The sequence below is a fragment of the Lepisma saccharinum genome, chromosome 8, assembly GCF_977018435.1.
Source record: "Lepisma saccharinum chromosome 8, izLepSacc3.1, whole genome shotgun sequence".
In the NCBI taxonomy this organism is placed as follows: Eukaryota; Metazoa; Arthropoda; class Insecta; order Zygentoma; family Lepismatidae; genus Lepisma; species Lepisma saccharinum.
Window position 1 is genome coordinate 75,303,159 of NC_139236.1, and position 14,160 is coordinate 75,317,318.

General features: G+C 37.7%; 1 protein-coding gene across 3 annotated transcripts in view; it reads right to left on the reverse strand.

Moving 5' to 3' along the window:
- Nucleotides 1–5,478: 5,478 nt before the first annotated feature.
- LOC145991150 (uncharacterized) overlaps nucleotides 5,479–14,160 on the reverse strand; it is a 54,938-nt gene continuing 46,256 nt past the window's right edge. For all 3 annotated transcript variants that reach the window (XM_083126957.1, XM_083126958.1, XM_083126959.1), the window contains exon 3: nucleotides 5,479–6,619. In XM_083126957.1, coding sequence (XP_082983083.1) covers nucleotides 6,397–6,619 — 223 coding nt within the window. In that variant the 3' untranslated portion in view covers nucleotides 5,479–6,396. The remainder of the gene's footprint in view (nucleotides 6,620–14,160) is intronic.

A 14,160-nucleotide genomic window follows, 5' to 3' on the forward strand; every position in this document is an offset into this window, starting at 1 on the left:
GTCACATGATCAGGAGTAGAAAAAAGGTTTGTGGAGTAAGCTACACAAACAGTGCGATAGCATGGCCTGCAGTCTTGCCAGGTCCAGGAAAGGAAAAAGTAGACAGTATCACACACGAACAAATCATGTTGTTCCTTTGCAAAGCTGTTCAAAACTAAGTGGTGGGTGGCCTTTGTTCAGGTCAGGAGGTGTGGTTGTGCTCATGGCTGATAAGTAGGCCCTCTCCCATCTTCTGCATACTGAGGTGTTGGTGGATTGGGGCAAGGAGTGGACGATCACTACCTGGAAGCAGTCATTGAAGGGAATATTGTGGTGATTGGTGTGAATGGCAACAGCAAAGTCCAGGTTTTGGGTGGAGGAGTGGTGGTTGTTGATGAGGTTCAGGGCTGTGGATGTTTCCCCCAGGTAGAAGCTCCCACAGATATTGCAGGTGAGGATATAAATGAGGTTAGAGCTGTAGCAGGTTCCTTTGCGATAGAGGGTGAATTTGCCGGTGGCAGTGTGGATCTGAAGGGTGCGGGAAGTGACAAATATGGGGCAGGTTTTGCACCTTGGGCAGTTGCATTTGTGGGTGGGGGCGAGTTGATTGTGAGTAGGTTGATTGTGGTGGACCAGAGATTGGGAGGGTGTTTGAAAACCACTCTGGGCTTGTCGGGGAAGATATTTCCTGTGTCAGGATCACTGTGCAGGATGGGAAGGAAGGAAGGTAGTGTGTGTCTGATTTTGTTGAGGTGGGGATGATATTGGGTGACAAGTGCAGGGGGATTGGTGGCAGGTTTCTTGGTGGAGGTGTATGAAGCAGCTCGGGATAGTTGTTTGGTAACCAGGATGGAAGGATATCCACCGTTGGTCAAGGCTTGGTGTAGGCAGAGGTTATAGTTCTATCGGGAGGTGGGTGAGGTGTTGAGGCATTGACCTCTGAGGGCCAGGGAGAATGGGATGACCTTCTTGGTGTGGAATGGATGGGAGCTGGTGTAGTGTAGGTATTGCATATGGTTGGTAGGTTTGATGTGGATAGAGGGTTCCAAATGTCCTTCCTTCATGTGCACATCCAGGAAGGTGATTTGTTTGGTGGAGTGGGTCCAGGTGAAGTTGATGGAGCTGAAGTGGTTTAGTTGGTCTGGGAAGGTTCTCCATGTATCCAGAGCATGAAGATGTCATTGATGAAACTGAGTCAGAGGCAAGGTTTGAGGGATTGGGTCTCCAGGAACTCTTGTTCAAGTTTGCCCATGCAAAGGTTGGCATAGGATGGGGCCATTCTGCTACCCATGCCTGTGCCCCGGAATTGAAGACCGTGCTTATCTTAGAAGGTGAAGTTGCACGTGAAGACAAGGTGAGCTAGATGGGTCCGGAAATTAGTGCTGGGGTTGTGGGGTTTTGGTCTGTTGTTGAGGAAGGATTTTATTGAGCGGAGGCCATGGGAGTGAGGTATGTTGGTGTAGAGAGAAGTAACATCGATGGTGGCAAGGATTGTGTTGGCAGGCAATGGTGGGAGAGAGTTGATTTTTTAAGGGAGTGTTTGGTGTCCCGGAGGTAGGAGGACAGAGCTTTAACAAGAGGCTGGAGGTGGAAGTCAACAAAGGCTGAGATTCTTTCAGAAGGTGAGTTGTAACTGGACATGATGGGTCTACCAGGGTTGCCAGATTTATGGATTTTGGGCAGTAGGTAAAAAGTGGGGGTGCTGGGGTTGTCTGGGATGAGCATTGATATGGTGGAGACTGTCAGGCCCTCAGGTAGGTAGAAAGAATGGAAGTAAAAAACAAAAGCGTAGAGGCACAGAATACCGTCCGCACATTGGTGCCAGAAATAAGTGATAGAACAAGGGTTTTACGAGCAGATCCTTTCACCAGTGTTTACTGCAGGGAGGATGGTGGGTGTGTGCAGATTGGGAGGGAATGGATATATATATATATATATATATATATATATATATATATATATATATGTATGTATATACTAGCTGATTACCTGGCATTGCCCAGGTATTTATTTATTTCAATCTTCTGTTAGACAAGAAAATAATGAATTCTAACTATAGTGTAAAATGTAACTAATTTTATTTACAGGTATTTGAAAGTATAAGTACAGTATTCAAATTATAAAGTAAAATATTTTACAAATTCAATATAATATTAATTTAACTCAAAACACGATTATAAACAACATTTTTAGGTTAGCAACTCTGAAAACTATGGATTCGTCAGTAATGTATGTAATTTTTGACATTTTATTTTTTACCCCCCTCTGACCCCCTATGCTGATAGGTGATGACCTTGGGAGTTTAACGGTATTCAGAGTGGCACTATTCATCTTAGCAACCACGAAAACTATGGATTCCACACTAATATCGGTCATTTTGCATTCTTTTTACATTTCACCCCCTTCCCACCACACCCCTAGGGATGCTTACCCCTACACTATTTCTTTCCAGATTGTAAGTCATATGTGTACCAAGTTTGGTTGAAATTGCTCCAGGTGTTCAAGAGTTGTGCCGGAACAAACATACATACATATGTATATACACACATACATCCATTTCTATATATTTTATTATTTTTCACCCCCTCTCATCCCCCATGCCGATAGGTGATGAACTTGGAGTTGAATGGCATTTGGAGTGTCACTATTCATCTTACCGACCCCGAAAACTATGGATTCCACACTAATAACAGTGCTATTGGTATTTGGAAGTATGGAAGTTGGAGTTCATGTACCGATATCAGCCGATACTTTTCCGACATTTTGGTCTTTCACAGGGTCCGCAAAAATGCCGCACAACACTTTCGCGGAGTCTAATTAACTGGAAATAATGCAAAATTCAAAGTTTATTGTTACTTTGCACCAATTTTACACAAAAAAAACCTGTATTTTGTGATTACATAACACGTGTTTTAATATTCTGATGTAATTCTTGAATATCCAAAGCCAACTTCTTGGTAAACTGATGCATATAATTGGAGAAGAGTATTTACACACCAATATTGATCAATATTTTGAACAAATTTTAATTATTCCAATTTTCAAGTATCGGTATCAGTGGGAATAGGTAAGAGTATTGGTATGGGTTCAAGGTGGTATCGGCTCAGCCCTAATTTTTACATGTCACCCTCACCCCTAGGAGTGCCAGGGGTGTCTTACCCCCACAGCACTTCTTTCCAGATTGTAAGTCATATGTATACCAAGTTTGGTTGGAATTGCTTCAGGCGTTCAAGAGGCATGCCGGAACAAACATACACACATACATCCATTTATATATATATATAGATATATATATATATGTGTGTGTGTAATAACAATATATGATTACTACACAAAACATATTATTCCCCAATCTCCTCCTCAGACTTACTAAAATTCCACACCTTTTTTTTTTATTCAGCAGTGCTTCTCAATGATTAGCTCATGATTATTAAAGTGCCAGACTAGAGAAGTCTCACCTATCAGTTACAGTATTCCTACAGGACATAAATTAATCACAAGTACTTTTACCTTACATGCGGAAGGTTCACATTCATTAGAACCTAAAAAGAATTTCATTTGTGGGAAAAATTTCATCAAATTCACAAACTTTGCTTGTCTGTCGTGTGTTTGTTAACCAGGGTCACAAGAAAGTCAATTCTTGCCTCTTATGAGGAATCCACTCATCACATAATGCTTGAAATGTGATGACCATCAACCCTTCAGTAAATCCGAGTCTGAATGTGGCAGAGCAGAAAAACGTTACCTGCTGCTTTTTCAGTTCCAAATTTACAATACAGCCATCTAATTTGAATATAGACAAAGCTCAGTGAATTTAAAAGGGTGAATAAGTGTTGCTTTTTACACTGTTTATTTATAGTTATGTCACCTGGTGGAGGTGGCACAAATTTTGTTTACAAGGAAGGCGTTAGATTAAATACTTGTGTGGTCATGGTAAATTTTCATAGAATTGTCTCCAGTTACAGACAGCTATTTAAATGATTGCAGTAATCTATTATATTGAACTCTCACAATTACTTATATCTGCAGTAAAAAGGACAAGCAACATGTTCAATTAATATTGATGAGGTCCTATCTAAAGTGAAAAAAATTAAAAGACCTCCTTAGAATTAATTATTTCAATAATACTTCCTTCAGTTTTTACACACAGCACAGCTCCAATAATGGAAAAACTTGACCCTTAAATTTGTAAGTAAGTTTGTTGAAAATTTTCTATCATATTATTACAATGTCCAAAACAATTATTTTCATCACTATACAACATATTCACAAAATCCTCCTCCACCTGAATCATTATCAACTCATGTTTCAAACCTTGCCAAAATTTCCCTACATTCAATTTGAGCAAGTAGATCATAAATATTCCATAAAGTTTGATCTTCAAATAAAGGTTCCTCTCTATTTTCCACTATAATGATCCTTGACAGTTACTAAACCTTACATTACATGCAAGAATGAAAATGTTTCAGCACACTGTTTTTCATTGTATAGAGAGACCTGTAATAATCCTGGCTACACTCAGATGATGCTCAGAAAGTATGTTGGCATATTAATGATTTCTGGAGTTCAAATATTTTAGGGTGGTCAGTTAAATTTGGAGGTGTACACTATAATCATGAGTTTACTTCTGTTCGTAATATGTGTCACTGCCACCTGACAAAAGTTAATAATAGCCAGTAGCTATTCTCTACAGGGCATGTACCAGGTGGTTATAATTAAAGTGACGGTGTTCAGAGTGGTAGAGCACGGGTTGTAATGAGAGTAGCAGTCTGAAACTTCGTAGATATGCTAATGAAGCAAATGCGCTTGTGAATTATGGAAAAAAAAAAAAAAAGTTCCAATTCTTGCCACTAGGGTAAAAATGGTGCTGTAAGCAGTCGAAACGTGGTATAGTTACAGTTACAACACCCAATTCACCTGTTTCCTCGAATTTCTTCATCATCTTCTTCAGCCCATTAATTGACATGGGCCCTCTTTTCAGCCCTTTCTGTTGGCGATATTTCCGCAGTGCAGCGTTGCTATTGCTCCCATTCTGGTAAAACAACTTCACTAGCAGTGCACGGTCTTTCTTCGCAATAGCCATTGCTTTTTACATGGAAAAATTCAAACTTTTATTGTTCGACGAACATTCACATCACTAAAGGAAAAAAAGGAACAAGCATCACCAACAACAACCAGGGAGCTCACACAATGGTTAGGGAATGTCACCGACTTTGACGTCAGAATTACGGAAAATTCCACGTTTTGACTGCTTACAGCGCCATTTTTTTACCCTGGTGGTGATAATTGGAACTTTTTTTTGCATAATTCGCGAGCGCATTGCTTCATTAGCATATCTACGAAATTTCAGACTGCTACTCTCATTACAGCCCGTGCTGCACCACTCTGAACACCGTCACTTTAATTATAACCACCTGGTATAATCTCTCCACTACGAAATCATCATTTTAAAAAAAACTACGTTTTTCATACTTAGTATGAATCCTTAAATGTCTTAGAAGTATTAGATTCTGTCGTAAATGATTTCTTGCATGCTCAATACAAACAGGTTTTCTCTCCTGTATGAATTCCTGAATGTCTATTAAGACTTCCCTTCTCTGTAAATGATTTGTTACATGTTAAACACACATATGGTTTCTCTCCAGTATGAATTTTTGAATGTCTTTTAAGACTTCCCTTCTCTGTAAATGATTTGTTGCACGTTGAGCACGTAAAACACTTTTCAACATTATGAATTTTTAAATGTTTCTTAAGATCTTCTTTCCATGGAAATGACGAGTTACACGTTGAACACACAAAGGGCTTCTCTCTAGTATGAATTCTTGAATGTATTTTAAGAACTTCCTTGTATGAAAATGATTTGTTACACGTTGAACACATGTAGGGTTTCTCTCCAGTATGGATTCTTGAATGCCTACTAAGACTTCTCTTGTGAGGAAATGATTTGTTACACTTTGAACACACATAGGGTTCTTCTCCAGTATGGATTCTTAAATGTATTCTAAGACTTTCATGTTGTGTATATGATTTGTTACATGTTGGACACACATAGGGTTTCTCTCTGGTATGGATTCTTAAATGTCTTCTAAGATGTTCCTTTTGTGCAAATGATTTGTTACACATTGAACATACACACACATTTTCAACTGTATGAATTTGTGAATGTAATCTAAGATATTGCTTCAATGCAAATGATTTGCTACATGTTGTACACACAAAAGGCTTTTCTCCACTGTGAATTCTTGAATGTTTTCTGAGATATTCCTTGCATGTAAATGCTTTGTTACACACTGAACAAATAAATGACTTTTTCGTAGTATGATTTTGGGCCTTAACCACAAAGTCACACTTGGGATCAATTAAATAACTGTCATCTTTCCAAATGGCATAACCCTCGGAATTTGAAGACTTTGTACATTATTTTTCCCTTGTAGATTCTAACTTAGTCACAGCATTATTTGCCTCAGAACAGAATCTCGTTGGCAGCTTTGAGTTCCAGGAAAGAAATTCTACTGGGAGTGGTTCGGATGCAAAGTTTTCTTTTGAAACAGAGTAAGTATCTCTAAAATATGAATGCATATCACTATCCAGGTATTCTTTTTGAAAGGCACTTCTAATCACTGGGTATTCCAGTGATAACCTGGAAGGAAAGACACATTATTAAAGATAATTTACGGGAGGATATTTCAGAAAAAGTGTACTAATACCTCATTCAGCTTTAAACATTATTTTACCATGTGGAGACCACAGGGAAAGAACATGCTTTGTCCATTTTTAGCCAAACTGATGTCAAGATGATATGAGATAGCTCTGTGAAGGTCTTTCTAACTACGAATGGTACAAGAATAAAATGTGCTTTTTCAATCCATTACGAAGAGGTTTTGATTGTGTATACAGGGAAATAAGGTGCTCTCCTGTAAAATCAATAAAATGGACAAAGTATGTTCTTTCCCTGTGGACTTCATATCAATGCATATTAACAAATAGCATCAATAACACAATTGCTTGAGATTTCCATGTGCTGCAATATAGAAGACTCAGACATTATTTTGAGTAAAAGCACTGCTTGTAGAATACTAACATTAACTTGAAGTTACCATATAGTAATATGTCATATTTTCACCAAAGAAATGGTGTTCTTTCAGAAGGTCACGATGTTAGCATTTCATAAACACTATTTTTAACTTTATGTTGATATGCTCTAAAAAGGACAGGTCCATGAATAATATTGTGTGATATTAGGAATATTTGGCCAATTACATTACACTAGTACATATGATTTTTCCTCGATGAAAACTGTTAATACTTTCAGATTTCCTGCCGCATAAGATTTTTCAACTTTGCCTCGGTTTTGACCGGTTTCACTTGCAATCAGTGCACTACAATTCAAGATGACAGAACTTTTCCATTCTGTCAGCCTGTGAGTTTCAGAACTTCTGCAGTTAATAGGATTTTGATTCTCAACAACAACTGTCTAGCTGCAAATTGAATTTTCATCTCCCAAAAAAAATATTGGAACAAGAGCTATAAATCGGGAAGGCGAGACACCTCGCTCAAAAATCTTACACATCACGATATCAACAGCTACCACAACATTTCACAGCTGAGCATTCTCAAAACCATCATCCAAGTTATTGTGACAGATGTAACATTATTGAAAAAATTCTACTATTTTTATACCCACCAAGATGCCCACCAAACAAGGAAATCATTTATTCCACCAAAACTGCGAGAGACATATCCTGAGCAACCAAACTAACACATGCAGATGATTATCACATTCCTAACACAATAGGGCATCTACAGTTTTGAACAAAATTCCCTGCCTTTTCCAGACCAAGCCATTACAGCAATTCATGTATTTAAACATGTATGTAAGAAGGTCACTACTTTTTAGCTAAACGCCAGACTTTGAAATTCCACATTTAAGTTTCTACAATAATGACTTCACATGTCCAAAATAATAACAAGAAGGGGAACTGAACAGAAACTGACTGTTGGATAGGAACATCAGGGGTGAGCTTTTATGTATTACTTGCCACATATTGACTAATGGTAAAAAAGAATTATTTTTTAATAAAAAAATCTTAACAATTATAGCATAAATAATACATAATTATAGTAAAATTTAGTAATACATGTACTAATTCTGATATCAAACTCAACAAGAAAATGTTAAATGCCAATAGCCACTTACTGTGATAGACATCCACTTGAAAATAGTTCAAAACATGATCTCTTTTTCTATAGTATTAAATATACAATTTTTCCTGCAACTACTGGCAATCCTCACTATATCAAACTGAAGTACAGTTTGTCCTTTTTTTTTCTCTTTATTCAAACACCTACTTTCAGTGCGCTAATACAAAAAAAATCTTGATTTTCCAGAAACAGTAAATTTCCCTCAGACATTTTCGAAAAAAGTAAATCCCATGACTTTTTCATAATTTTCAGGTTTTTCAGACTGGTACACACACTGAACAACCAATAGATGTGCAGAGTTTACTCCCCGAGCCCCCTGCCTTGTAAAGTCAGCGGAAGAGAGGAGTGGCAGGAAAGTTTGTAAACAACTTAGAGTTGATTGACTGAGTTGGTGTTTTAAGTCCACTTTATGCACAGTATGGCTAATTAGCACTGGGCCTACAGTTTAAAGTGGGATCCAAACCACTTATATGCCTCCACTGGGTATCGAACCCAGGACCACTTGCTTACAAGGCGACGACGCATCATTGGGGAGGCCAACAACTTACAGGATCATTCTGCAGGAAGACATAACTTCAGTGAAAAGTGACATTAGGTCTGGCAATGAAAAATCAAATGATTAGTGGTTACAAAAGAAAAAAAAACCTGCAGTTTTCCAGGAAGTTTAATGCTTCGCAGTGCATGGGGAAGCAAGAAGAGGCCATGAAGAATTGAGAAATTCTGGAGAAACTGCTCAGGGAGTGTTTGTTTTGGTGTGGTGGACCATGGAGGACAGCAGGAGACACCCTCTAGGGGAAACTATGCTGTGAAACTTAACATGCATCAAGGAGTGCTTCATCAACTTTTATGCTAGGAAGGTCAAACAATGAAGGGTTCCTATATGCACATGTTTGAATAACTTTGTCAAGGAACAAAGTTTATTTAGAAAGTACTTTTACTAGTGTGCTTCGTTAATCCTTACACAAACGGCACTTCCTCTCCCCCCCTTGGTAACCCAGGTGAATATGATGCAGAGTACAGGTGCAAGGCACATTACATTGGTAGGTCCATCAGATCTATGAATGATAGAATCCAACAACACCTAAATGATGAAAAAAAAAGGCCCAACCCACTACCACTACTGGTCTTGCTAAGCACATCAAATACAATAGCCATAAAATCCAAAAGCTATATGTCAAGCACACAGCCCACACATTCGTAGACGACAAAATTAAGGAAACGCATGTGCTAAACATTGTTAGTGGACAACACACCACACTTGGATTTCCCTACAACAGCTAGCCCCAGGCAATAGCAGACAACATGGACGCAGATGGATGGTTGACACCAACACACCTAGCAGCAGCCAGAGAACTAAGAACAATAGAAGCATGCCAGACAACAGTGCAACAAGTTCCAACGAGGATGGTAGCAGTGGTCATTGAAATTAACCAAACTACGAATAAAAATGTTTCGTGGAAAAAGTGAGTACTAGTTTTCTCTGTATTTACTAAAATTCCCTATGATCCTGCATCAGACAAAAAATCAAACTGAAAAGGTGAGTAAATTTGTTCGAAATTTTCTATTGAATTATTACAAGGTCTCGCACAATGGATTTCATCACTATGCATCTAATTCAAAAAATTTTGCTCCAGCTGATTCATTATCAACAGTGTTTCAAACTTTGCCAAAATATATCTAAATTCAATTTGAGCATGCAAAATCATAAATATCCTGTAATGTTTTTCCTACAAATAAAGCCTTTTCATCTCCATTATAATGGTGGTTAGTAATTATTAAACCTTACATTACTAGCAAGAATGAAAATGTTTCAGCAGCATTTGTCATTGTATAGAGGGGATATGACATACAACTGGCCACTCTCAGCTGATGCTCAAGAAGTAAGTTACCATGTATACTTGAAAAAGTGTACATTGTAGACGAGTGTCATATGAGCAGCTCTGGCACAGCAGTCCAGAATAACTTTAATTCTGTTGATATGCGAGACTGCAATCCAGCACAGGATAACAGCCTGTAGTTATTCTCTATGGAGTATGCATCTTCTCTCCACTACAAAATCATCATTTAAAAAAATGCATTTTTTAAAATTATTTATTGCATATTGAATACATGCTAGAACACAAAAGTTTGTCTCTAGTATGAATCTTTTATGACTTGGAAGAGTTAGCTTCTGTTGTAAATGATTCATTACATGTCAAATACAAATATGTCTTCTCATGTATGAAGTCTTGAATGTCTCCTAAGACTTCCCTTCTATGTAAACGATTTGTTACATGTTAAACACACAAAGGGTTTCTCGCCTGTATGAATTCTTGAATGTCTTCTAACATATTTCATCTGTTTAAATGGTTTCTTACACGTTCAGCAAACAAAAGGCTTTTCAACACTATGAAGTCTTAAATGATTTTTAAGATCTTCTTTCCGTGAAAATGATTTGTTGCATGTTGAACACACAAAGGGCTTCTCTCCGCTGTGAATTCTTAAATGTTTTTTTAGAACTCCTTTCCGTGAAAATGAATTGTTACACATTGAACACACATAGGGCTTCTCTCCAGTGTGAATTAATGTATGTGTTCTAAGAACTTCCTTGAATGCAAATGAATTGTTACACGTCGAACACACATAGGGCTTCTCTCTAGTATGAATTTTTGAATGTTTAATAAGAACATCCTTGTATGTAAAGGATGTGTTACACGTTGAACACGTATAGGGTTTCTCTCCAGTATGGATTCTAGAATGCCTTGTAAGACTTCTCCTGTGCACAAATGATTTGTTACACGTTGAACATATAAAAGACTTTTTTCTAATATTTTGAATATCAACCACAAAATCACCTTTGTGATGAAACAAATTACTACTATCGTAGCAAATGGCAGAACCCTCCGAATTCGAAGACTTTGTATCTTCTCTCTTCCTTGTAGATTCTAAGTTAGTCCCAGTATTATTTGCCCCAGAGTAGAATCCTGTTGCCAGCAATGAACTGTAGGAAGAAGATCCTATGAGTGGTGTTTTGGATCCGAAGTTTTTATTTGAAACAGAATAAGTTTGTATGAGATGTGAATGTATATTACTATCCATGTATTCCTGTTGAGAGGCACTTCTAATCAATGTGTTTTCCAGTGATAACCTGGAAGAAGAGATACGTCATTACAGCCAATATATCATGGGATATTACACAAAAAAGTGTACTAGTAATTCACTCAGCTTTAAACAATTTGCTACCATTTTCTCAATGCATATTATGAACTAGCAACTATAACTCAATTGCTCCATGTTTCAGTGTGGTACAATATGGAAGAATAAAACATTCATTCCAAGTAAAAATACTATTTGTGAAACACTATGAGTAACTTGAAATACTCTAGGATACCTTACAATAATACACCATGTTTTCCGAAAAAAAACAAAGATGCTTCTTCAGAAGGCACCCTTGGTATTTTACAAACAATATTTTTAACTTCACATTCATTTGTAGTAGTAAGAACGAGAGTGGATGAATATTCTTGTCTGGTATTTGGAATATTTAGCTAATTAGATTGCACTAGCATACATGATTTTTGGTGGCTGAAAACAGTTTGTATCTTCTAATTCATTGTTGCATGGGATCTTTCTGGCTTTTGTTTTGCTTCACTGTCTAGAGTTTTTCAGTAATTGAAATTAAACAAAATAGGGGTTTCCACTATCTTTCATTGAAAAGTAAATAATAAAAATAAATCATTTCTAATGGTGTTTACTATTACAACAATGATTCAGAGTTGTCCTTCAAGTTCATGGCTGGAGGTTTTCTATTTCTCAAAGTTACAATCTGATGGTATGTGCATTTGCTTTTTTTATTATTATTTATTATTACGACTTGAGTGTTGCCTCTTCAGCTCACCAAACAAAAAAAATAGAGGCCTGCATCTAATATCATGTAACGACTCTGAGAGTCTGGGTAACATCTGGGATTCAATGTCTGGATTTAGGAGACATCAACGTTCAACCACTGTTGCATCACGGGATTGCTCAAGTTAGCCAGATTGCGTGAATACCTTCCATGACATTTGGCACACTGTTCAAGATGGCCCAAAAAGTTTTTAATTGCATTCAAATTTGGTGATTTTTGGGGCCATCCAAGATGTGTAATTGCTTCTGAATGTTTGTCATGCTAAACAGTCACACTTGCAACCCTATGAATGTAGAAATTGTTATCCTGGAAGACATACGTGGAAATATTCCATTCCTTGTTAAGATGGACAAACTGCAAAACTTGGTTGTCCAGCAGCTTAATGCAGCTGGTTCACATTGCCTGTCAAATCAACCAAAGAACCTGTTTCCGCATATTTAAAACACCAGCAGAACATCACACAGCCTCATCCACCTAGCACCAGACCTTGCACACATTCCTCCTGAAAGGCTTCCCGAGGTCAAGAACGAACACAAAGACAAGCATCATTCACACAACAGCAGGAGAAAAAAAATAATAAATCATCTGGCCAGATAACATGTTTGCAGTCCTCTACGGTGCACCGTTTGTTTCACCTTAGCCCCTGTAACCAAGCAACTTGGTGAGCAAAGGCAGCTAGCAAGCGGAGCCTCCATGCTGTTCATGCTATGCAGTTTCCTCCAGAATGTTCATGCAGAAGTTCGTGGGTTCAACTACTGCCATGTGTGTAGGTATTCTTTGTGAATCTTCCTTCATCAATTTCACATAACCATCACTCAACATTGCCATCGCGATAGGTAAAAACTAGCAGAAATTGACATTAATAACAAGATTACAAATACATAAAGGCACATCTTTTTGGTAAATGAAGAAGCAAAATTTTGGTGTAAAACTGGAGTCAATTTCGGGTTCAACAGCGGTGAATAAAATAAAATTGTGGTGTTATAGTGGTGAAAAATCGGATCACATGTGGTGTACGAAATGACATTTCGGTTTTAAAATTCTGAATACAATCCTAAATTTCATATAAAACTGCACTTAATACACAAAATAAACATATACCTTCTAATAGCACATTTATGAAGTTACCAGAGTAAAGTTTATTTTTGTGTAACACATTCCATTTTTGCTTCTCAAATATTTACAGCAGAATTTATCATTTTCCATGAATTGCATAACTCACAGGATAATTCAAACTTCAGAAAGTGTTACATTGGTAAAAAAAACCTCCAAATTTTGTGTTTAAAAGTATTTTCGCATTTTGCAGTTCATTTCGCATCATTCTGTGACAAAACAAGGTTTGAAAATGTACCTCACCCCTTTCAGAAACTTGAAAAATTAACATTACAATGTGATATTTCACATTTCGTGTTTTCATCAAAAATGAAATATGCATGCCTCTACAAATACATGTACAATGAACTCCCCATTATGTACAATTTGAATTTACTGAAAATGTAAGGCAGTGCTTTTAATGCAAAGTCACTGTTATTCAGTATCCCTGCAGTGTACCATAAATTTAAGACAATGCTACAGATTTACTATTCTTGTTTTGGCAACATTGCAGCAATAACAAGAAGTGATATAAGATGTCTCACAGATTTGGCCTTTGAAATTTGCCCGGTTCCACATAGTTGTCAACTGCCCGTTCCTTCTCAACCTCGAAATATTTGGTGGTGATATCATTTCATCAGTCAGTCAGAGGCGTAACTAGGTAGGGGCTAGGGGAGTGCTAAGCCCTACCAGAACCTGACATTAGGCTCCCCCCCCCCCAAAGCATGTTACATATGTACAAAATAATTAAATACGGAGAAACTAGTACTCACTTTTATCCGCGAAGCTGTTTTTTCTTCTTTTTCGATTAATTTCAGTGGCCACTGCCACCATCCTCGTTGGAACTTGCTGCGCTGTTGCCTGGCGTGCATCTTTTGTTCGTAGTTCTCTGGGTGCCGTTAGGTGCGCTGTTAGGTGCGCCGTGCGTCTTGGTGCATCGTCTGCTATTTCCGGGCGATAACTGCTGCAGTAGTGGAATCCAAGTGTGGTGCGCTTGCCCG